Consider the following 24,931-nt stretch of genomic DNA (forward strand, 5'->3'; position numbering starts at 1 on the left):
AGTTTCACAAAAAGTTTTAGCTTTACTTGGAAAACTCTTTTGGAATACTATAATACTTCAAGTATATTGGCACTTAAGAACATTATCCATCTGAAAATTTGACTTTAGATCTGTTCTTTTTTTTTTGAAGATAATAATAAGAGTATTTGTGCAAGGTGTATATATATGCTGGTGTTAGTGGAAGAAACATATCATGGACCTAATTTGATTTCGAAAGATTTTTTTAAGAAAAAAAAATTCAAAGAGAGAAGTTTAAAACATAGTTAGTTGTGGATTGAGATTAGTAGTAAGAAGAGTTAAGAAGAATAATGAAGGCGTGCGCCTTGAGAATATAACTCCACCTGACTGGTTACACCCTAAAATGCTCACCACATGCTTCTCTCTTTCACTCTCCATCTTTTTATTCTTCTTTTTTGTCTTTTGGTATTTGTCTTATTTCGTCCCTAAATCTCCTTAAACACATTCTCCTTCCTTTAATTGTATTTTATTATGTTCTATTTTTGATGGATGTGTTTTTTATTTGACTTGGGAATTATATTGACTATGATCAACTTTTTATTTATTTGCAATTTACACTTGCTAAAATGATAATTTGAAAAAAAAAAAACTAACATGCTACCTTTTCTACACTTATATTTAAAGTTAATAAAATAACATGCTCCTTGAGCTAGCATGTTAATGTTTTAATATCCGCGTATACCCAAATGTATTGTGCTCAAGAGCAAAGTTCATGATTATATAGCAAAATTAAAAGAAGCGCATGGTTAAATAATCCACTATTTTTGTTTTTATCGATAGCCCCACAATCATAATTTTTAATATGCACTTTCAAAACATAGAACATGTTATTTGAATCTTTAATTGTTTTATTTTACATTTTAGTAATGTCTATGTCGATCTCTCTAAGTATGCAATAGGTGCGTTTAACGTTTTTTTTTCTTTGCCATGTGTAACATAGCTTTTGAGTCGCATCATATTTGTTCGGTCGATTGCGAATGAAAATCTGATAATACCTTTTTGGAACATGGACTCCATAGAAGAGAAGAAGACTAAAAGGTCTAATCAAACTTAAACAAGTTTAAACCAAAAAAAAAAAAAACTAAGACAAGTTTACATTTGGAAGAGAATCGTAAGGCCAATTGCAACCGGGATATTGGATGAATAAAGTCCATTGTGTAACGGCAATTAAGTCAAACCATAAATAGTATCCAATTTGTTCTTGAAGTTCAAATTAAATTAGTCATCAACGCAATGAAGCAATCGGAGATGCAACCGACTTGGTTTGGTAAAGTTATCTATAACGAGTAATATATGAAGTCAAATATAAATTGATGATTTAGTAGATACATTACAATATAATCCGTGATTTTAATATCAGAAAATCATATATTCAAGTTGACTCCCAACAAACAGAAAACTCTAAGAAAAGAATTATATAAAATAGATTTTCAAGCGTAGAATAATTAATCAAAAGAAAAAGTCAGGATTCGATGGGTGTTGCAAGCTGGGGAGATAAGAGAGATCGATCATTCTTGTTGACTTTTTTAATTGAACGGTTATGGTCTTTTGTTTGTTTCCATGTAACGTTTTAGACAAAGATGTCCATGTGAAGCAACCTATTTTTAGAAAGTTTTAACATAACCACAATTAGTATTCTTGTATATCTTAATAAGTAAATCCTAGGTTTTGGTCCTACTAATCATAAGTCCATACTTCTAATATGGTCCGCAAATCACACCAACAACCTTATTTGTACACATGTCGATCTATGTATTCTTTATTGCAGTCCTCAAATCATACTATATTATAGGAAATATCAAATGGAATCAAGAACAAAGTATCTTCTCAAATCAGATGACACATTTTGGTGACGAAAGCTGAATATTTTTGATTTCATCAACTTGGCAACTTCTTCGCTCAAATTGAAAAAGAAAAAGAAAAAGAAAAAATCATCCAGTTGTCCACAATCATCAAATGAGATGCAGAGATGGTATACCTTTCTATTATCATCCTCATTTGACTTTATTATTCATCAACTTGTTCTTCTTTCAGAAAACGAAAAATCCATTTCAGTTTTATTTTTTTAACTTTTTAAAATTGATATTATTGTAAGCTTTTAATCATCCCAAGTACCATATACGCTAGCTGATAATTTTTTACGTTAACTTTAATGTGCACTTATATTTTTCATATATTAGTAGATAGATATACCATATGCATACTACTATATATATCGTAATTTTTTGTGTAGAATTGTAATATTAACCAAAAATACACTAAAAAGGGGTTTTTTATATTCAAGTAAAATACATGTATGATCTTTGTAGTGTATTATTTTGGAACTATCATATTAATTCTTTTATCACGGTACTAGGTTGGTACCCGCGCTACGCCGCGGGATTGTTTTTATGTGTTTTTATTTTATAAACTTTTTTATTTTGCATTTATAAATAATTTTCATTATATTGTTTGGAATCAAATTTCATAATCAATAAAGTATTTGATTGTGCTTGATGATAATTTTTGTTTTTTTGTTATTATTTGTTTCATAAACGTTTTCTTAGATAAGACTATACTTTTTTTTTGCATAATGAATGTGGGAATCTCCAAGAATATACTATTTTTTAATTAAAAAAGAAAAGAAAGATATAAAGAACCATGGAGTACCGGTAGAAACAACAAACCGAGCAGGTAGATAACCTGATTACAAAATCGATTTGTTTTGTTAAACTAAGAAGCTTCTTTTTCTCATTACTCAAATCTTTCAAAGTGATAAAAAGCTTTGATTTTTTTTTGTTCTTTTTCTGATTAATATGGTGGATGTTATGACAGTATGCGTGTTTAGTTTTGTGCTATGTTGCGAGATATATTTTTTTGATAATTTTTTTTAGTAGAAATATAATATGTAATAAATCATATTGTTTAAAATCATTATTACATCAAACAAATGTTTGCCAAGCATTTTTGAAGAAATTGTTTGGCATCAAGTGGCATTTTGACATCAAACCAATGTGTGCTTAGCATTTTTGATTAAGTTGTTTGGCATCAAGTGGCATTTTGAGGGAACACCATGTCTTATATGATTGTAGAGCAATTATTTGTCTAAACCAAAGTTTGTTAAGCGAAATATTATGTACCAAAGTCATCGTATATAAACTAAAATTACAATCAAGATAAAAAAAAAAATCGGTTTCACTTTGACTACTATATATTTTATGTGAACCGAACCAAACATTTCAAAAGGAATATGTGAACCGAACCAAACATTTCAAAAGGAAAAAAAAAAATCATTTTAAACCTAACTACTTAATTGGTTCAATTCAGAACCGACCAAACCGACCGAAACATATGATGGGGCATATACCTCTAACTGGGTCATAATCCACTAAGTCAAATTTGGTTAATGAATCTGTCTCGACCGTGAGTTTTAGCTCATGTTCCCGTTGATTCTCGCCGTCCGTATCTTGATTCTCACCAAAAGAAAAAAAAAATTCCAAGGATGACATCTTTTAGGTAATACCCTGCATTCATACCATAGTGAAATTACTTGTTGTTTTCGATTTTGTTTATTACTCTAGCCAAAAATTAATAGGCATGTAGTCCTCAAGTCTAACTTCCATATGTTCAATAAGTAAGGGCCCAACATATCTACTGCTAATAAGGAAATGGAATATCAAAAGAACATTCACTATCAAAATCAAGAGTGGTATTGAATCAATAAATCGAGAATAATTAATGAAAGAGTTTGTGTTCCAGTAAATAACCTAGATTTTTTAAAATGAACTGCTCAAGCCAGAATGAACAATGGTGGAGAAACACTAATACATGACTCAAATTTCTATAAAAACTAATATCAGTTTTAATAAAGAAAACTAAAATTACCTGCAACCTCAAACACTATATAACACCATCTTCCATCTCTTGAAGTATTGTGGTTGTCTACGTCTTGACACATCAAATCTTAGAGCAAGTGCAACAAAAAATACCTAAAGGAAAACAAAAGCTAATGTTTCATATTCATATAATATTCGAAATACAAGAGCGTATAACCAAAAGCTGTATATAGTTATTGAGTTACGCATAAGAGAACATACCGGGAATGACAATGTCACCTAGGCCAAGCATAGAATAGGGTCTTAGAGCATCACCCGTAGGGAATAAAAGCTGAAACAAATATGCAACAATGAGATTACTGACAAGATCACAACAACAACCAAAATCAAATTAATTTTATTTGGTGTGTACTTCTGAGGCAATTTTTTACTAACCTTTATTGGAGCATCAAAGGATTTGGCAACACTAACCATAACCGGAGTGAAGAAAACCCAGAAGATATCATAGAAAAATAGTCCTGTCTGGAAGTCAAGTTAAACAAACACCGAAATGAATAAGACATCTTCGATAACTTGAATGGTCTTATCATCTAATCATTCCAAATAAATTTCAATAATAACATTCAAAGATGCGGTTCTTACCAAAAGGATGACACCAGTCTTGAATGATCCAAGAGAGAGCATCTCAATTCCCTGTATTGGCCACACGATTAAAAAGAAAAATAAGTCACACCCACCAACGGTAACGCGACTATCATCATAAACCAACTATCATTAGAAACATAATTCCCATTGACGCATTATGTCGAACAACATAAGCAATGTTAGAAAGGAACAAACAATTGGTCGAGTCATAACTAAAAGCTCATAGGAGTACAAAATTAAACATCTAACATCCAAGGTATAGAGAGTCATAACTAAAAGCCTACGTAGGCTTTAATTTTTATGATATACTCTCTAAAATTGAACCCCCAAGTTCTTAGTCTATAGACTCAGTTTGACAAATTAGGTTTTATGACATCCAAGGTAGACTTTTAATCGAGCGAAAACATATTAGGTTTTCAAATTGGCACAACAGAACAATCCTTGCTAAAACGCTCTCTTTTGTTTCACTTTTGCTTTGTCCACGTAAGAAAAAAAGAGCTGATCTGTATTAATTGTTTTAATCTGATAGGTTAATGATTTTAAATGATGTGTCAAGCTATGCTTCAATGTTGAGGTTGATGTGTCAGATGAGGAGAGCAACGCATCCTTCTTTTATTGTATTGATAAGTAATTGAGTCAATTAAAAAAACCAAAATTTTTTGATGAATACACACAGCAAATTTTCAGAGATATAACGTATAGATAAAGTCACTATTATATAAAACTAGATAAGGCCCGCACGATGTGCGGATTTAAAAATTATTTGAAAAAATAAATCCTAAATCTAAAACAATTTTTCAAAAATATATAAAGAAATTTTTTTTCTAAAGTAAATATATAAATAATTTAAGTTAGAGAATATTTGTATTTACCTTCATACATTTATTTATATTTCTATATTTTTAATATATTATAACAATTATTATAATAATTTAAAGCTAAATTATATCCCACTAAAACTTTTGCCAAATATTCATCATTACAAATATTATTATTGTCAAATTTCAAAAACGTTTCATAACTTATTCACAAAATATTTTACATGCAACAAATTCATCAAAGCAACATCTAGTAAATAACCACATACAATTTTACTCTATGTTTTACTATTAAAAATATGTTCTTACACCTAAAATTATTTTATTGTTAAAGTATGCTCTTTATCACCACCTATAAAATGTCTTCTAAACAAATTAAACAAATTTTATGTTGCTTTACTTTCATTTTGGCATAATTATAGTTCTTATAATTACTAAAATTGGTTTGTGACATAATTTCTTTAAACATGGAGTTTTTTTTACTCCAAATATATTGGATGAACAACTGGTGAAAATTATCTACTCAATTACAATGATTACTAACCCAATAAACATTGAGAAATTGGAAGAAATTTAATATAATATAATAAAAATAAAAATTTGAAAATTATAATCATGATGGTATATATAAGTCTTAGATAATTCAGATATACAAAATAGAAACTTAATATACAATCCAAAACATGACATATGTCATAATCACGTTAAGGATCAACGATCTATTTACTCTTCGAAAATATCCAGTTGTACCAAAACAACTTAAAGTTATGACCTCGTCTTAAATATTCTCGAATCATAAATTCTCAACTTATTTTTACCCGAATCAAAAGTAGGGCGACGATATCCTGGAGAGGGGGATAATTTATTAATTATTCTCAACTTATTTTCAACTTATTTTTTTGACATAATATATTAATAATAATATACATGCTTAGTGAATTAATTTTTTGTTTATACATGTCAAATTTTTATTGAGAAAACACGTATAACATAAGTAGCTTACAATGGAAAATATATTAGTTTTGTTAATTTTCCTTTTTGATTTAAATTTTATTTAGATTTAATGTTATTTTTTAATTAGCTGTTTTGAAAAATAATAATTTTTGACACGTGTCAACATTTCAGCAGTATACTTGACATGTGGTTAATTTGAAAACCCAACTTTATATAATAAGATTTTTAATATAATAAAAAGATTAGTTCAAGCTTTTTTCCTAAGAATGCCAATCGGTTCTCCATGATCTTCGTTTTCTTCGCATGTGCCTTCACAAATCTTGTTGCAGTACTCCGCGTCCGAAATTAGCTAACTATAGAGACATAATTTTTTTTTTTTATGCAAACAAAGACATAAAATTTAATGCTAGATTATATAGTATAATTATACGACCAAATATGGATGGCAAATAGTATATTTATTTTACCATGTAGTAGTTAAAAATATTTGTAATAGTGAAACTTTGATATAGATGGCACATAGTATATTTATTTTAGTTGTTTTGTTTTTAATATAATAAGATTACAATTATATTATGCTTTGTTTTACCAAGCTTAAAAACTGTGATTTTTTATCGTTAAAATTGACATGTCACGATCTGATGAATTACTAACTTTGATCTCTAGTCGTTAAAATTGACACGTGTCATAATCTGGTGAGTATTTAACTTTGATCTCTGATCATTAAAATTAACACGTGTCACGATCTGGTGAGTTACTAATTTTTTAAAATTGACATGTGTCATGATCTGATAAGTTACTAACTTTGATCTCTAATCATTAAAATTGACACATGTCATGATCTGGTGAGTTTTTAACTTTGATCTTTGATCGTTAAAATTAACACGGTGAGTTACTAACTTTGAGAACCAAAGTTTATATAATAAGATAAATGACGTGAACTGAGACAGAAGATGGTCGTAGTTACAAAGCTCATCGTTAAGTTGGTTAAAAGAAGAGAGCAGAAATTTTGAGATTGTCCTTCTTACACACCCGTCGTCTAATATAAAATACACACTTACTATCAACTATTTTACTTTTAATATTAACTTTTTTAGGAAAAGATTCCATTGGAAGTATTAGGTAAAATGCTACAAACATATTATTTGAGCCCGAATCTAACAAAACTCTGAAAATCTCTTTTGACAAAAAAAACAAAAAAAAAACTCTGAAAATCTTATTAAGACTGCAACAACTGCATCTGGTGGATAATCGATTATGATTTGTTAACAGCTAAAATATATAATGATATGTTATATTATTTTTCATTTAGATCATTATTTTCTCATTAGCTTTATCTTATGATTTTTATTAGATCGAGTCTTTGTTACTTATCTTGATTCCAATAAATCACATTCATCAACGACATCAAATTATTACAAAATTTCGAAACACTTTTAAAGTAATGAAAATGCACTCACGAAAACAAAGATAAAATGACTCTTGCATGCAGTTTAATTAGCGAGCATCAGGGGTAGATCCAATATCAAAGTTCATGCTCACTTCAACAGAACTCTGCGAGTTCATGTTTTGACTCGTTCCTCCTCTTGAGTTTTCATATGCCAAGCACTCATTTAATTCAATAACAACTTGAGACATTGTTGGTCTTCTAGCTGAAGAAGGATTTAGACACGATATTGCCAGTTCAACTGCTCTCCAGACAGATCCAGAGTCATAATCACCGTAGAGATTTGGATCCATAATGTTTTGAATGTCTCCTTTTGTAAGCATTACCCCCACCCATTCTGCTATATGTGGTTTTTCACGACTTTGATTGATTACAGGTTGGTTTGTGATGAGCTCTAATAGTACAATTCCGAAGCTATAAACATCACTTTTTTCGTTTAACCAATTTGTTCGATAATATCTGCCAAAAAAAAATCCTATTAAAAAGACGAAAATATGCAAAAAATAAATGATTTTGATCTTGAAGGATGAAAACTAACTAATTATCTCAGGATTATTTTAAAATAAAATTAGTTATCAAAGATTAGGACTCTTACTCTGGATCAAGGTATCCAGGAGTTCCAGCAACAACCGTAGATACATGTGTTTCTCCTTCAATCGGAAAAGATCTCGAAAGCCCAAAATCAGCTAGCTTGGCCTGAAAATGTTCATTTAACAATATATTTGTGGTTTTGACGTCCCTATGTACCATTGGTGGTTTGCATCCGTTATGCAAGTATTCTAAACCTGTGAAAAAAATTTCATTTTCAACAAGGATTAAGCAAATGAATAGAAGAAACAAGGAACAGATATTTAAAAACTCATATCAAACCTTGCGCAGACTCCACAACTATTTTCAGTCTAGTTTCCCAATTCAAAATAGATCCACCTCGTTTTCCTACATTTGAACCAATAATATATTGAATATGTTAAATTACCACAAACAACTATGTTTTTGTACAACCATAAATACTTACCTGACATATGTTCTTTCAAGTCTCCATTAGCCATGTACTCATAGATAAGAGCCAAATTTTCTCCTTCATCACAATATCCAACGAGGCCAACCAAATTTTTGTGGTGAACTCTGAGAAGAAGTTCTACCTAGAGAAGTGGAAGAACAATTATACATCAAAATTTGACATGTTACTCTTAAAGAAAAATAGAGTTTCTACAAACCTTTCTTAATAATAACTTCGCTAAAACTTAATTACCTCTGCTTTGAATTCTTTATATCCTTGAGAAGATGAGTGTGAGAGCATTTTAACGGCTACTTGTTCAGTGCCATTTACAGTTCCATGATAAACCATTCCAAATCCTCCTTTACCAAGAACTCTTGCAAAGTTTTTTGTCATCGTCACAACCTCTGAGTATGTAAACCTTCTGTTCTTTGTCATTATTGCTGGTTCTGAAGATCCGGTTGTTCTAGCTTCTGATACTTGCGTATATGATTCTGGACCTTATTAATGTTACAATGCATCAGTATAATGAGACTGTGTGTACATGTATAGTGTACACATTGATTGCAACTTTTAAGGCCATTTATAGGTATACCTTGGTTGTTTGATGTCTTTTTCTTTTTGAATACAAAGAAGAGAGCCAATGCAAATCCAAGAACAACCACAGACGCAACTGATGCAACAATTGGTACTACCAAATTCTTTTTCTTGGCACCACCATTTCCAGCTTTGTTTACACATAATCCATCCGGACATATGAGATCCGAGTTTCCTTCAACACTATAGGTTACCAATGCTTTAAGGACAATTGAACATATCATTTATAAAAAAAACTCATAAATAAAATATGATATGAAAGAAAAAAAATATACTTTAACTGTAGTCCTTTCTTCCGTAGAAGGGTTTGAGGAACAGAGCCGTTAAAATTGTTCCCACTTAAATTTCTGTTAAGAGATCAACAAATATAGATAAATAGGCAGTGGAAGAGGCTAATAGACAAATAAAAACGTATTAACTTTGAAACGACTCACATGACCAAGAGTGATTTTATGTCAGCAAGAAATTCAGGTACTTCTCCCGTCAAATTATTATTTGACAAGTCTCTAGAAATAAGCATTTGGAAGTACAAAACATGTTATAATAAAGAACATGTTTATAACTATTATATTGAGCAAATTGTTCTCTTTATCATGCTCAATTTTGAAATTGAAAATACTTACAGTTCTTGGAGGTGTATTAGATTCTGAATGTCTTGTGCGATGATCCCAGTTAAATTACTTGATGATAAGTTTCTAAAAGACATATTTATGAACACATTTGATGTATAGATGAATAAAACCATATGACATATATCTATTACGATAATTTAAAGACTGAACTTACAAGGAAGTGACAATAGGCGGCGTGGATATGTCTAGATTATTGCAGTTTAAACCATCCCACAAAAACTGCTTTGGAACACAAGGATCTCCTTGCCAGCTAATTTTACTCAATCCATAGATGTTTTGGATACTCTTCATAGCAGCAACTATAACAACGTTACATCAATAAACAAGCCATTAAGATATAATAAAAAAAATTATATAAAAGAAAATTAAAACATATATAGAGATACCGTCATCTGGATTTGTTTCCATCTGTGGGAAATCGATCACGGTGAAAACTTCGAGAGCGTTCATGAGAGGAGGAAGAGTAGACTTTGGTGTTTTAATTAACTCCAAGAGGCATTTCCCTCCATCACATTGTTGTGCTGTCGAATAGAATATAGTTTCCATGGCTAACGTTTTAGGACTATATCGTTCAAAAGCAAGATTTCCATTCAATGTCACTTTGAATTCTCTGGTGTCGATGGACCGTAGAGTTTGAATCTCGGCGAAATGCATGTACATATAGAATTGGGTCGCAGAAGATGGCAATAACCAAGAGAAGTTCCACGTTGCTGATGTACTTATAGGCGTTGAGGCGGACGCCATTACAACTTGTGGTGGTGCATAACTATTAGAACTGTTTATTTTGAGATTGGTAGTTAATTCTGTCCACTCTACTGCATCGAAAAACGGATACCATTTACGATCATCGACATCATCCGGGTACCTAACATAAATAATTCTATCATGTATTAAAAACAAACTTAATATATAAATTTGTTTTAAAAAAAAAAATCATAATAACCAAGATGGTAAAAATGTTTATACTAAATGAACAAAACTTAATATGAACACGAATTTGAATTTTGTGCAACCAACCTAATAAGAGTAATTAATAAAAATAGAATCTTTAATTTTCAATAGGTACACCGTACACCTAAATGTATTAATTTTTTTTTTTTAATTAAAAATCTTTACTTCAAGTTGAAAAGTTTATCGTACATTCGATCAACCCCAAATTTTCAAACCAAATTAGAAACAAAAGATTTTAACTTGATTAAATAAAAAAGGCATGATTAGTATTTAGTACGTACCGTATGTTTTGGCCTGAGGCGCTGAAATAATATCGGAAGAAATACTTCAGAGAGCCGCTTTGAGTATTGTAAGTATTGTTTTTAAGTGGTCGTAGCTCTAACGTATTAATCATAGGTGAGCTTGCTCCTGTCTTAACAAGACAGACCTGGAGAGACTTAGATGTGGTCTTGTGGATGATCTCTTGGATAGTACCGTTGGTCCGTCCGACCATATCAACCGTTGCCCATAGATTTGGACCAAGGTAAAGGTCGAAACTCGGGTAATTGCTAAGACCATCGTAATTACCATAAACAAATACGGCTTTGATCAAATAGTTTGTGTCTTGCGTGACATTCAAGGTGTAGCAGTTTCGGTCTCCATCCGGGAAGTATCTAAGCTTCAAAGTCGGTTTACTAAAGATCGACTCAAATTCTTTCTGGATTCTTCCAGTTTTGCCACTATGCACGAAACCATTGTCCGTGGAGTATGTTAATCCGGTTGAAGGATCATTGTAAGGAGGATCGTTTGGCAATGATCCACAATCCAAACTGATGAATCCTAGTAACACACATGAGGGAAATGTATCGGAACACTAAGTAAGAACATATTTTCAATGAAAATGTATCAAAACAACATAAATATGTGCATGTGTATATATACCTTTTTGGTCCTGTGCTTCAACGAGATGTAAAAGGGCATAAAAAGTGATGAAGATCAACGCACATAACCGAAGTGCTTTAGGATGATTCTCCATTATTCTACGGTACAAAGGAAATAGACATCTACAAAACTGGGAAAACACAAAAAGCTTTGAGATATCTAGGCAATAATGAAAATGATCAAGCACGACGTTATTTTAGTAGGTCAACTAGTGTAAAAAATTAGAAAAAATAAACAGAGTCAGCTGTCTACAACCAAAATAAATTTAAACTAATATGTATGATTTTGATGAACATTCTATAAAGATTTAAAAATCAACGATCGAATAATCTTCTGGTGCCGTTTAGTTGAAATTAATTAATGTTCCGTTTTCTAACGTTGTATTCGTACGTATGCACTAATATATTATATCTTCAACTATTTCTATCGAATAGAAGCAAAAGTAGAACTTGGTTTGGTTTTTTGAAATTTTCAGTTTATAAATATAGAATCCAAATCGAATATTATCTTGGTTTGTGCAGCAAATGATATAAGTATGCTACGACGTGGAACTTGGAAGAATGGATTTACACCTTTTGTCAAAAACAACCAAAGATTAGGCAGATCAAAATGGTCCCAAAGTGCCTAAACTTATAACAAACTTGAATATTAAAACTAAACGTAGCAACTGGCTTCGCTGGTCCAGGAAGGAGACGTGCATGCAACACAACTTGGATATATAGATACTTATAGTTCAATTAGTCGTTGACCTTTGTGTTTAATATCATTCGATGATCATTTGACCTGTCTTTGTTTATGTTACCCCTTCTAATTAATTAGGTTATCTTCGGAAAAAGTTTAATAGGTTTAAAAAAATCACCATTCATCATTCATCGTCATTTATTTATTTGTTTTGGTTGAGAATCTTCCCATTGATCAGGTCCAGTTTCTCAAACACAAACTTTACATTGACAATAGAAATTGAACTATAAGTCTCTATCTGATTGGGAATTTAACTACGTACCTGCGCCTTCTATATCCAATAGGCACTTAACCAGTCCAAATTCTGGTTCGATTATTAAGTGTACTCTCCCATTACTGAGGAACAACCAGTTTTACTAAAGCCCCGGAAAATACCAAGTCTGATTTGGTTCCATTGGTAAGAAGTAAAAACTATACTATTACATTATTACAAAGAAGAAAATATCGGAAGTAGTATAAAATGCAAGATATGATATACATATACATTTTTTTTTGGGCAAATCAAGATATGTATATTACATACATACTACTATGTATTAATTATTTAGGTAGTCAAAATTTCAATATGAAGTGAGACCCCTTTACACTATATTGTCATTTTCGATAAATTTAAATTATTAGTTACTTATTGTATTTATAACTTAAATTTTTTTAACTTGTATGAAAGGGAAGAAATAATTATAGCATAAATAAAATCATCAATTTATTAGTTTTATTTTTTGATCGAAATACATAAATGCCAGAAAATAGATTTGAATATTTGATGTTGTTTGTTACATTTGTCTAAGTTCTCTTTTATATTGGGCCAAAATTGGGCCCAACTATACTATTCTCCTCTCTCTCTCCTTCGCGGCGAAGCGAGACAGACTCACTTCAATGGACTCATCTCTGCTCTCGGCAGCTACGGCCGATGCCTTCAACGGCAATGCGGGGGATCAGATTCCTCCTCCGCTACAGCCTCCGGGCACGGATATGACTGGTATCTCCTTCAGGGATCAGCTCTGGATCAATACGTTCCCACTTGATCGTAACTACATCTTCGATTACTTCGCTTTGTCTCCCTTCTACGATACAACCTGCAACAACGAGAATCTTCGGAGAAGATCCATTCACCCTCTCGATATCTCTCACCTCTCGTAAGTCCTTCTCCTCCTCACTCGTTTCACCCTTTTCCAATTTCGATTTTTCTTTTCAAATAAATAATAAAGGTTTCAATTTTTAGGTCAGATTAGGGTTTGCTCTCTTTGATTCTTGAGATAGATTTAGGTTTTACATTCAGTGACAGTGTTTGATTGAACTCATTGATTGATCATGTTAGGAAGATGACAGGATTAGAGTATATGTTAACTGATGCTACTGAACCAAACATGTTCGTCATCCGTAAGCAAAAGAGGGATGGTCCTGAGAAAGTCACACCAATGCTAACGTATTATATCTTGGATGGTTCTATATACCAAGCTCCACAGCTTTGTAGTGTCTTTGCAGCTCGAGTTGTAAGTTGTTTCTTCCTCTCTTCTCTTTTGGTGGGTGCTTTAAATGAGAGTTGGCTTCTTTAGTTTCTCATTTTGTTTGTTTTTTTTTTTTGAAGCAGAGTCGGACTGTTTATTATATATCCAAGGCTTTCTCTGATGCTGCATCGAAGTTGGAGACCATTAGACAAGGTAAGTTTCATTTTCTTTCAAAATATTGATGGCTCTGTTCTCAATTGATGTGTTACAAAATACAAAGAGTTTTGCCAGCTTGGCCATTTAATCCAAGAAACTGGGACGATCTATATATGTTCTTTGTATGAACTGATTGCCGATGCATGTGTGCTTAGTTGAATTAGCCAGAAGTTTTTTAGTTAACTGAGGAAGCTAATTCTATTTATAATCAAGCCCACGGGCAATGTTGAACAAGTTTATGGTGTGTTGCACATGAGATAACATCGTCAGTAATGTGATTTTATCTATGTATTTTCAGTCGATACTGAAAACCAGAAGGAACCTTCTGAGACGAAGCCTGCTAGTGAGACTGTTGATCTAAAAGAAATGAAGCGAGTTGATACCATTCTTACCTCGTTATACCGCAAGGTAACTCTGAGAAAATGCATTTTCTGGATTACTAACATCTCTTGCTACCATGATGAATGTTATGTACCCCAGCACATAACATTCATGCTCTTGGCTAGCATAAATGCTTCTTGGCTTACATAACTCTGAGAAAATACATTTTGTTTCCTTCTGATTGAGACTTGTTCTTTTTTTTTGGTGTTGCGGTGTGTAGTTAGCCCCAGCACCTCCACCTCCACCGTTTCCTGAAGGTTATGTAAGCCAAGAAGCATTAGGAGAAAAGGATGAGCTTGGAACACAAGGAGGAGAGTCTCAACCGCCTCAAATCGATCCTATTATCGATCAAGGTCCTGCTAAAAGAATGAAGTTCTAAGCTTATAGTTATGAAGATTGTTTCCATCATCTATGCTTGTAAATAGAATTTTTAGGTATCATCAAAGAATCTTCCCCTTTTTAAGTCTTTTACTCATCTTTTAATTTGAACTCGTTACACAATTCTTGACCTAATTACTTCTCATAAATTTTCGCTAAACGAGAATCATCTCACCGCAACTACCCTAAGGTCAACTAATGGCAATAGCTGCAGCATGTATTTACTTCAATATCTATATCATGTAGAATTGTAGATTGTTACATCAGAAGATAGTTACATCATTTACCGTGTGAAATCGAAAGATAGTTGCATCATCAAAACTAATGGCTTGTGTTGGTCAATGGTAACTGGATTTGATCTCTTAATTAATTTATTGCCAAGTCCTCTTCTTGCCCAACTTGATTAGTTTACTTCCTCTCTCTAACCCGGCTATATAATCATCATGGTTTCAAGTATCAACTGCAAATTGGTTTTAATTCAATAACATTCACACATCTTAGCTGCGATGAAAGCTGGGTCATCAAGATCCACCATCCTCTTATACGTTCTTGTTCTCTCGCTGGTCTTGACTCCAATACTTCCATGTCAAGCAACTAGTTTGCCTCTAGGAGGTAACCTACTTATCTCTGCATATTCTCTAATTTACAATATCACTCTCTGTTTCCTTATTTCTTAGAGGGAAATAATGATGTTTTCTTTTTTCAATGTAAAGGTGGAGGGCGTAAGTTGATGGCGCCGTCACCACCAATTCTCATGTGTCCACAGTGTGCATGTTGTGCACCTGCTCCACCCGGTTTTTGCTGCCCATGTCGTTGTCCAGGCGGTCCCTAAAAAGTTGGTGACTTCTACTCATGAGTCTGTGATGAGTAATACATGTGTGATCTTTTAGTTTATATGTATAAATAAGTAAAACAAAAAGTGTACTCTTACTCTTTGTGTGTCTGAATAAGAAGGGCTCTGCTGTATGTTTTCAAGTTTATTAGTAATGGTGTCCTCCTTGGAGAAATTGCTAAACAAATTGGATGACGAGAATTTAGAAGAGACCAAATAGGTAACGAAGAAAATACAAAAAAATGAAGGGTAATACTAAAGTAGTGTCATGCCCGCAGCGGATCACTGAAAATACGGGACCGTCACAATCGGCCCGTTTGGGCGCGGGCATGCCCGTTTGACATCCCTAGGTAATAGTATCACGAAATAGCCTTTTTTCATTGTATAACACATTCCAAAATTTAAATAGCTTCCTAGTTCGTATGACACTACAATATTTTCTGACCAAGTTGCTCTCCCTAGCATCTCCTAGTCAGTTTATAATGGGCTCAGAAAATATTTGACATAGCAAAATCAACTTAATTTCGAAAGAATGTTTGACAAATTATAATTAAAAAGAAATGACTTTTGTTTTAAGAAAATCGTCAGTAACTAAAATGCTCACTAAATGATAATATATTCTAAAGCTGACGAGAACATACATGCAAAAAGTCCACTATGTAACGATACACCATAAAACAAAATGCACAATCTCCTTTATTCAGTCATTGGTGTCATTGTGATGGAATCTAAAAAAAACTGCGGTCTGCGAAATGGTTTTCTTAGTTATAATTTATCCCCATATGGCTATATCGATATGAATCATATTGAAGAAACTGGAAAATATACTTCAAATACATATAGTCTCGTATTTTTGTGTGTGTGTATTTTTTCTTAATTTATCTTCGAGCATCTTGGTAGTTTGAATCAAGCGGGTCGGAAACCAAAGAAAAGAGGTGACTAAATAAGTTCTACATGTAATGAACAATCTCCTTTTTTTCTAGGAATTTTTTCTTAGTTCATATTGGTCATTTCCTTTAAATAATCCTTTGAACGATATTTCAAGCTTTTCTTATTCAAAGATGTAAAAAGATCTTCTACTTGTCTCTGATCTGAGTTTTTTTTTATTTTTGCTAATGTTTAAAGTTGTACATATAGTTTACCATTGTTACAAGTTGTACACATAGCTAAAAATCATCACCCACTCTTTTCTTTCAAGTTCTACCACTAAGCCAAGCATAGTATGTTGCAAATATACAATACTAAGTGGCGTTTTCTCGATATCTTACAAAGCTAGACAACTTAAATTTGCAAAACCAAAAAAACAAACCTTTAAGTACTTGAAACCACAACTTTAAATTTGTAAAAGTTCTTTAAAAGGTTTATTCTGAGCTATTGCTGCTAATGTCTTAGTGCCACCTAGAAGTTTCTTCATAAACAACTTTTTATAGAAAAAAAACTAAACGTAAACCTAAATCATATTTTAAAACCTAATACAACCTGAAAAACTAATCAGAGAGAAAACATGATAAGAGCAAATTACAAAAACATAATTGATCAGAACTAATCACGAAATCATCATAAACAAAGGTAATTTTTATACAAAAATCAAAACTAAAGAAAAACTTACCGTGGTCTTTGGTGAATGACTTGGAGAATGTAGGTCTACGGTGCAATCCAAAGAAGACGAGAATAGTGTTCATATAAATGATGACGATGAGGTTCTTATATCCGAGAGACTGACAAATTAAATTTTGAAAGAAATTAGAAAGTTTTTTAAAAGAAAATTTAGAAATTAGAAGGAAAAATATGTATATATTTAAAGAGAAGAGGGAATAATAACAATTTGAGGTTGGGATTTACTAGCATAGGAATCGCTATATGGTAGGAATCGATATATTGGGATTTACTAGCGTATGATTCACTATGAGTAAAATCAAAATTACTTTGTGGTAAAAAAATTGAAATTTACCACGTACATAATATTATCAAATCTATAGGGCCACAATCTATATGAATAGTATAATATATAGGTTTTGGGATAAAAGAGGATGATCACGTATGCTTCAATACAAATTATGATTGCAATGTTATTTCTACATTACCAAAATGTTTACGATTGCAATGTTATTTCTCAATTAGTTATTAATAGTAAAGAAAACCCAAAAATACCAATAGACAATCAATCAAAATAAGCAATTCGAGTATGAACTACTCATGCACATGCATAATCCTGAAAAAGCATTGTAAGTATATGTGAAATGTTAAGAAAACATACTACATTAGATCACCTATGTTAATACTATTAAAAGAGAAATATAAATTTAAAAATGTCCAAAATTATTAGTTTAATTACCTCAATTGTCACTCAATTATTATTATTTTTTTTAAAGAATTTCAAAATTAATAAAGGTAATTTGGTTTTGACGAAAAAATCAATTGGATCATCCAACTATAGAATCCAAGATCGATGTGTATTTAGTATGGATTTTAGTACCCAAAATAACTAAAAATCATTAATAACTAATTAAAAAACAAAATTTAATTGTAAAATACTTGAATTTTGGGATTAGTATATTAAAAAAATACGAAACAAATGATTTGGGTTACAAAATATTATTATAAATAAAATACATGAATACTGATAATAAATTATCTACCTCATCAAATGAATTCTATTATTTAGTCATATAATGAATTTCATTTTGTAAACCATCACAAAATCTTTAATGGATTACCATTTGAAAAGTGTATATATATTTCTACGTATTAAATTTATATTTTTTAAAATATAATAAAATTTTGATACATAATATTGAAGTCTTATATTATTTTATTTTATATGAGATATTCCATTAATAATATTTTTTTATTAGTTGGAATTAATAAAATATTTTTTAAAATCTTAACAGTAATTTTTAAACATGTATATAATATATATATATATATATATATTCTTAAATAATCTTATAAGTATTCTTAAGATTTTATAACAATCAACATTTTTGGTTATTATTTTTGCTGATTTTAGAGAATACTTGTAACATCCGCGAACTAAAAAAGGCGGTTTAGATTCGATCAGGTTGAATTAAATTATCGATTTGGGTCGGTTTGGTTTAAGCGGAATCCCCAAACCAAGTATTTAGTGGAAAAATTGACCTAGGGTCGTGAGTTGGGTTGTTGGTCGCCGTTTTTAGAGAGGAAAAGAGAGAAAAGAGGAGCGCTTGAGAGTTTGGTAGTTTTTGGGGAGATTCTTGGCTTGTTTGGGAGATATGTTCCTGTGGAGGAGAGATCCGGTGCTAGAGAAGAAGGAGAAGCTTCCTAAGGTGCTGGATTCGTCGTTTAGAGTCTGAACTTTCTGCAAAAGAGGTGAGTGCATGACCATGGCTGATCTAAGCCTGAGAATCCTTTGTTTTGCTTGATTTATGGTTGTGTGTGGTGTTTTGCTTGTATGTTTTTGGTAGGATGGTGGTTTCCATGAGTTTTCAGGGACTTTGGGTGAGTTTCGGACGATTTGGGAGAGTTGAAAAGCGGTTCTTCGACTTTCGGCTTCGAGCAAATCGTTTATGCGGAGTCGGTGTCGAGCGACACTGATGGGCAGTGTCGGTCGACACCAAGGGCCAGTGTCGGTCGACACCATAAGAGTGTCGGTCGACACCAACCCTTTTCATCAGCGGCTGATGCTTGTTTTCCTGGTTTGCTTGTGTTTACTTGTTGTTTGTTAAACTTGGGTTTATCAGATGCTTGTGTGTATAGCCCAGTAGATGGGAGGATTTCCTCACTAATTATTTATGATAATACTTACGCATCTCAATTGTTGTTTGTGGTGTTCAGGTATGTGACGTGGAATCATGGCGATGAGGAGAAGGATGATCTAGGGTCTCGGTTATTGTGTTATGGTTATGTTATTGGTGTTGGAACCTTGGATAGAGTTATGCTAGGTTGTTGGATGTAATGGTTAGGAATGTTATTGTATTGGTAATAGGTTGGTTCTGTATTTTTGGTATGTTTCCGCTGTGCATATTGGTTGTTGTTGGTTTATTGATGAATTGTGGTTTGGTTGGTTTAATTAAGTAGTATGAGATGCTTAATTATATATAATATTAAAAAAACGGGTCGGGTTGTTTCAATACTCAACTAAAAAATATTTTGCTTGCTCCAATTCAGATGAAGTTTGTGAGTGAATATTTGAAACATCCGTGAACCGAAATCCTGGTTTTGGGATGTGCATCGAGCGATGAAAGACTGCATCGATCGAGGCAAGGTATTCTTCAGCGGGACAAGTTAAGCCAAACGCATGTGTTGCTACGTTTTAGGGTTTTGGAAACCCTATGGGTCATCTATAAAAGCTTATTGTCGACGCCCTTGGCTTGTTTTAGCCGTTTTCAAGAGAGTTTCCTTTGAGTTATGTGAGTTCTTGAGATATTTGTCCTTCTGGTTGGAGATCTGAGGTCATGAACGTGTTAGGAGAATGTTGTGGTGTTGTCTCTGGTCGTGTGTGGTCTATTCTCTTTGTTTTGCAAAGGTGAGTGATATATCTATATTTTGTCCCTCCTTAGAATGTATTCGTCATGCATTTAGCTAGGATAACTCATTGTTTTGCATCATTTTCTAGTCTCTTTTATACACTTTGCATGTTTAGGTAGTTCTTGCATCATCTTTACATACATTGTGCATTTTGTGGTTTTTCAGGTGTTTAAGAGATGTTCAGACTGTTGGAACCGAATGGAGGCTGAGACATGCGACTCGACCGACGCTCCCGGGAGAGAAGCAATGCGACTTGGACGCGCTCCCAGGAAGAAGCACCAGCAACCCACTCGATCAATCATGCCTGAAATGGATTTCATCCCACTCGACCGATCACGCCTGGAAGAGATGACACTCCACTCGACCAACCACGCTAGACATCCGACTTCTTCCACCTCTTTGATCGAGTCGAGTAAAGATTTTACATTGGGATTCAGCTTTTGACGTCTTATCAAAGTTGTAGGGAATTGAGTCATCTTTCCAATGCCGTTTTTGGCAAGCTAATCGGAGGTATGGTTCAAGAGTTATCATCGTTTTAGTGGATGCATATACATCTGGCTCGAGCCGACATCATTCCACTCGATCCAGCTCGAGCCGACATCACTCCACTCGACCCAGCTCGAGCCAACACCAATCCACATCGTTCAAGCCAACCTCCGGGCGCATCACTCGAGGCACCTTGTTCGAGCTGCACATCACGCGCATCACTCGACCCAGCTCGAGCCACCTTGCCGCACCACTCGACGCGCACCGACTCGATCGCACATGTCATGAAGAAAGACGCTCCGTCTCACGCGCTTCAGGGGATTCCCAAACCGACTATTTACCTTGTCATTTTATGTTTTAGGGCTTTCTATGTTTGACTATAAATTCATTTTGTTAAGTCTTTGCCCAAGACATCTCTTATCTCATTTTTGTTATTTTCCTTAAGGTTTACCTAGCCACCTAAATGTTTTGAGACTTTGTAATCAGACATCTTTGAGTTCATTCAGTTTTTGCATTTGATTTATTCTACAAAGTTGTTCATCCCATTTTTATCTATCTAATGATGCTTGATTCAATGTTTTCTGAGTTTGTATCGTTGATGATGATTTCTAGATCCGAGTAGTGTTAGAGTTCTTGAGGATGGGATAGATTGGTGGAGGATCTTAGTATGTAGGGTGTTTAAGCTTAGATTCACATGATCCCCTTCTGGACTAGAGTTAGATATACTAGTTTCTCTCTAATCAATTGGAACTAGGTCTTAGACATTTCCACACCCAAAAGGTGTTTGAGGAAATGTCTAACCAACTAGTGCCAGAGACTTACATTCCTAGCCTAAGAGATTAGTTGTCTAGGATGTTTGTTGACGTGAATGAACTTGTTTGTCATGCCTGCTTGATCATGTTTTTCTAGCGAAAGCTAGGTTTGAAAGTGGTTGAGTCTGAGTAGCTTTTGTCAAGAGATTGGATTAGCTAAGTCGTGATGTTCATTGTTTAGGGATAGTTTGCTTGTGGCATGTTAAACACTCTGTAGACTAGGATACTCCACCTACATCAATTACTCCCATCCTTAGGACTTCTATCTTCCTGATTGATATTGCATTCCTGAGACCGTTTCTAATCTTGCTACCTAGTTCTTGCTTAGACTCGTTTCCGTTTTCACTCATGTTTACTTCTTGTCATACATTTTCGTTTGTAGTTCTGTAGTTCATTTTCGTTTTGCATTCTGATCATTCTAGAATTGTTAGACATAAAACCACTCTTTGACTTGGCTTGACTTGTGATTCATTGATTGCATCTCAATTGTTAGTAAAGTTTCCCCACTGGATTGACACCTTAAGTATTACAACTACATAAGGTTAATTGAACCTGCTAGGACATACAAAAATCATAGTATCAGTGAGCACGTGACCATGACTTATCTAAGCGGTTAGATGTATGATTTGTGTGATTTGGTGTGTTTGATTGCTATTGTGCTTGATGTGAGGGTTTGCCGTAATTTTTTTGTCTTGTGGGAGGCGGATTTGGCACCACCGGCGTTGAGGCGACGTTTGGAGCCGAGAGAGTCCGAGAAAAATCGTTTTGGCGATGATCCACGTGATTGCATTAATCGAAACAGTTAGGAATTTGACGGCGACGCGAGGAATTGCATCGGTCGGTGCATCTAGGGATTTGGAGGATTGCATCGGTCGACACAAGTGCGCAGAGTCGGCGCATGTGTTCAGAGTTATCTAATCTTGCAGTGTACCGCAGGTCTAATCCTAGTATATTAATATTTTTGAAGTACATTGTGAGCTCTACACTTTTTTTTTGTCAACCATTGGACCACAACAGATCGTCCCATTAGCCAAATCCTTACATTCGTAGGGAGCGGAACTCAATCCCTAATGTGATGGTATCTTCTACAATTGGATTTATCAATGACCACTGCACTAAGGTCACTTCACTTTTAATTATGATTATTTAAAAATTTATTTGCAATCTTAGTCCCTAGAAAATTGCTAAAAGAATAAAAACTTAGATATAGTAAATCGACCAAAATAAGATTGTTTATATTTTAATTAAATATTTAACAACTATCTATACCAAAAATTATTTCCTAATGTTATATATATGTTCATTATACTTACAATCCACTAAATTTAATTATAATAATATTTTTACACCAAAAAATTATTACCATAAAATAATAATCTAGAGAATTTGCAAATTTTAAATTAGTATTCAAACTAACCATAAAACGTCCAAAATATAACACATTTCTATTTAAAAAAAACCTTCTCAAAAACTAACAAAACATAAACCATAAATTAAAAAAAAATTAAAAAAAATATAAGCTTGCAATGTATGGCGGATTAAAATCTAAAAAATTTGTAACTTTGATTCCAAAAATAGATAAAGATCTACTTTTTTTTTACTTCCAAAAATCAATTGTATATTATTTTTGATTTTCCAAGTAGATATGTAACTTTGAGTAGAAAATAGTTCAATTTAGAACTCTAAAGATATTATCAAGTTATCAACCATTGAAAAATAGGTATGAGTCATATACTCATATGACACGATAACATAGTTCGAGCTTTCAATTACTACAAACAAAAAATATTTAATTCATTACCTTTGACTTCAGACATACTTTTAAATAATGGATTACTGAACTGTCTAGATATATATTCAAGAGTTGTAAAAAAAATCCCATGCAGAAACGCTTTAACTACATTATCTCAAAATATAATAGTTTTATAATATTAGATTCAAACAACAAAATTTTGAACAAGACCATGGAAAAATGCATGTATTCTTTTTTTTTTTTTTGTCAATTCTTATCTCCTTTGTAATCCATTAACATCCTATAAATACACACTTAGCTTAGATATCAGCTTTTAGAAAACTCAAGCCATACTCAGAACTCATTATGACTAATAGCTCTATGAAGAAAATGATTTTGATCCTCTCCATCGTAGTCATAGTTTTATCTCCAACAAGTTTTCTTTCTTCTATGGCAGGTAAGTAACCTTAATAAATCAATCAATTAAAAGTTAAGAATTTACCTATCAATTAACTTCTTTTTTTCTGTTTTCTTGTTATTCTATTCATATTTGTAAGATGTTCATGCTACTGGAAGTCCCACCGAACCAGCAGGCAAGAACCTCATCACTAACTAATTAAAGGAATCAAAACAATCATATTAGTTTATTTATTCTTAATGTTATATTTTTTTTCTTTTGGCTTTGTTTGTAGATTCTCACGTTACTGGAAGTGATAGAGTAGCATGTCCTGCTTGCCTTTGCTGTGAAGGCCAATCTCCTCCACCGGGAACTTGTTGTCGTTGCTGTTAATTAAACTTAAGATGTAAATCCTCGTAAACTTAATAATAAAGAGGCTTAAACTTCTTAATTACTACTATAAGAGTTCATTTTATATACTTTATGTTGTTATAGTGTTGTGTATTCACCAATAAAAAGCAGCGTAGCCAGCCGCTTAGAATTAGATCCATCCATTGTCAGGGTGGTGCTTTGGCTAGTGATTCGAATATTCCTTGTTCTATACAAATTAGGTCTGGAAATAAAAGCTGTACCTGAATATTCAATCTGGAGCCTGATCCGAAAAACTGGGTTCGGATTAGATATGGATTTACCTATAATATTTCATTGAGTTCTATTTTCTAGTATATGTGGGTTCGGGTTAGGATCGGATAATACCCGGTACCTGTTTGGGTACCCATCAAACCTAGACATATAAATATATTTATAATATTTAGCATTAATATAATGGAATTACCCAAAATTATAATTATAATTTTGAATATTTTATTTAGTTTTATACCTAAATATCTAAAATAATTTTGTCACATAAGTCAAAATTTAGCTAAATTTATTTAAATTTAATTCATTTTAAAGATTTTTTTTTTGGGTACCCAGTAGTTTGGGTGCTAATCGAATTCTAAAATTTGTAATCCGACCCGACCCGAATCCGATAGTATCCAAACCGAATCGAAACCATATATCTAAACATATCTAATGGGTTCTATTTTTCTAAATCTATTTACCTGAATCTGAATGGGATAATACCCGAACCCGAGTGAGTAACTCGAATGCCCATACAAATACAAGTTTAGAATTATGTGTTAAAAAATTCTACTTTAAAAATGAA

General features: G+C 32.7%; 3 protein-coding genes and 2 long non-coding RNA genes across 5 annotated transcripts; 3 read left to right on the plus strand and 2 right to left on the minus strand.

The window, feature by feature from the left end:
- Nucleotides 1-4,087: 4,087 nt before the first annotated feature.
- On the minus strand, nt 4,088-4,538 carry LOC109129231 (uncharacterized). Its single transcript, XR_002035416.2, has 3 exons — nt 4,476-4,538; nt 4,269-4,355; nt 4,088-4,164 (listed from the first exon to the last, which is right to left on the minus strand). It is a non-coding gene; the product is annotated as an uncharacterized LOC109129231 (long non-coding RNA).
- Nucleotides 4,539-7,612: 3,074 nt separating this feature from the next.
- On the minus strand, nt 7,613-12,300 carry LOC104746561 (receptor-like protein kinase At3g21340). The gene is made up of 13 exons (XM_010468070.2): nt 11,796-12,300; nt 11,156-11,693; nt 10,310-10,788; nt 10,078-10,222; nt 9,915-9,986; nt 9,726-9,797; nt 9,567-9,638; nt 9,290-9,474; nt 8,950-9,194; nt 8,713-8,839; nt 8,568-8,633; nt 8,293-8,482; nt 7,613-8,156 (listed from the first exon to the last, which is right to left on the minus strand). Exons 1-13 carry the CDS (start codon nt 11,887-11,889, stop codon nt 7,748-7,750), a joined length of 2,694 nt encoding a protein of 897 aa, XP_010466372.1. The 5' UTR covers nt 11,890-12,300; the 3' UTR covers nt 7,613-7,747.
- A 1,004-nt stretch (nt 12,301-13,304) lies between these two features.
- Nucleotides 13,305-15,119, plus strand: LOC104746563 (mediator of RNA polymerase II transcription subunit 6-like). The gene is made up of 5 exons (XM_010468072.3): nt 13,305-13,672; nt 13,855-14,029; nt 14,128-14,197; nt 14,499-14,608; nt 14,802-15,119. Exons 1-5 carry the CDS (start codon nt 13,413-13,415, stop codon nt 14,958-14,960), a joined length of 774 nt encoding a protein of 257 aa, XP_010466374.2. The 5' UTR covers nt 13,305-13,412; the 3' UTR covers nt 14,961-15,119.
- A 245-nt stretch (nt 15,120-15,364) lies between these two features.
- LOC109129233 (uncharacterized) lies at nt 15,365-15,939 on the plus strand. Its single transcript, XM_019236989.2, has 2 exons — nt 15,365-15,571; nt 15,673-15,939. The coding sequence occupies exons 1-2, from the start codon at nt 15,466-15,468 to the stop codon at nt 15,789-15,791; spliced, it is 225 nt and encodes a 74-aa protein (XP_019092534.1). The 5' UTR covers nt 15,365-15,465; the 3' UTR covers nt 15,792-15,939.
- Nucleotides 15,940-23,572: 7,633 nt separating this feature from the next.
- LOC147926521 (uncharacterized) lies at nt 23,573-24,181 on the plus strand. The gene is made up of 3 exons (XR_015582828.1): nt 23,573-23,784; nt 23,885-23,920; nt 24,020-24,181. It is a non-coding gene; the product is annotated as an uncharacterized LOC147926521 (long non-coding RNA).
- The last annotated feature ends 750 nt before the right edge of the window (nt 24,182-24,931 follow it).

Source organism: Camelina sativa, chromosome 15 (genome assembly GCF_030686135.1).
Source record: "Camelina sativa cultivar CO46 ecotype springtype chromosome 15, ASM3068613v1".
Classification (NCBI taxonomy): Eukaryota; Viridiplantae; Streptophyta; class Magnoliopsida; order Brassicales; family Brassicaceae; genus Camelina; species Camelina sativa.

What these genes read in the sequence shown, in the direction of transcription:
- LOC104746561 (XM_010468070.2), bottom strand. Translation starts at nt 11,889, where the DNA reads ATGGAGAATCATCCTAAAGCACTTCGGTTATGTGCGTTGATCTTCATC. An exon ending in GCCTCAGGCCAAAACATACG is followed by an intron (nt 10,789 to 11,155) that starts GTACGTACTAAA and finishes TATTTATGTTAG; the next exon opens with GTACCCGGATGATGTCGATG. An exon ending in CTTGAAAGAACATATGTCAG is followed by an intron (nt 8,634 to 8,712) that starts GTAAGTATTTAT and finishes GTTCAAATGTAG; the next exon opens with GAAAACGAGGTGGATCTATT.
- LOC104746563 (XM_010468072.3), top strand. Translation starts at nt 13,413, where the DNA reads ATGGACTCATCTCTGCTCTCGGCAGCTACGGCCGATGCCTTCAACGGC. An exon ending in GTGTCTTTGCAGCTCGAGTT is followed by an intron (nt 14,030 to 14,127) that starts GTAAGTTGTTTC and finishes TTTTTGAAGCAG; the next exon opens with AGTCGGACTGTTTATTATAT. An exon ending in GTTGGAGACCATTAGACAAG is followed by an intron (nt 14,198 to 14,498) that starts GTAAGTTTCATT and finishes ATGTATTTTCAG; the next exon opens with TCGATACTGAAAACCAGAAG.
- LOC109129233 (XM_019236989.2), top strand. Translation starts at nt 15,466, where the DNA reads ATGAAAGCTGGGTCATCAAGATCCACCATCCTCTTATACGTTCTTGTT. An exon ending in AACTAGTTTGCCTCTAGGAG is followed by an intron (nt 15,572 to 15,672) that starts GTAACCTACTTA and finishes TTCAATGTAAAG; the next exon opens with GTGGAGGGCGTAAGTTGATG.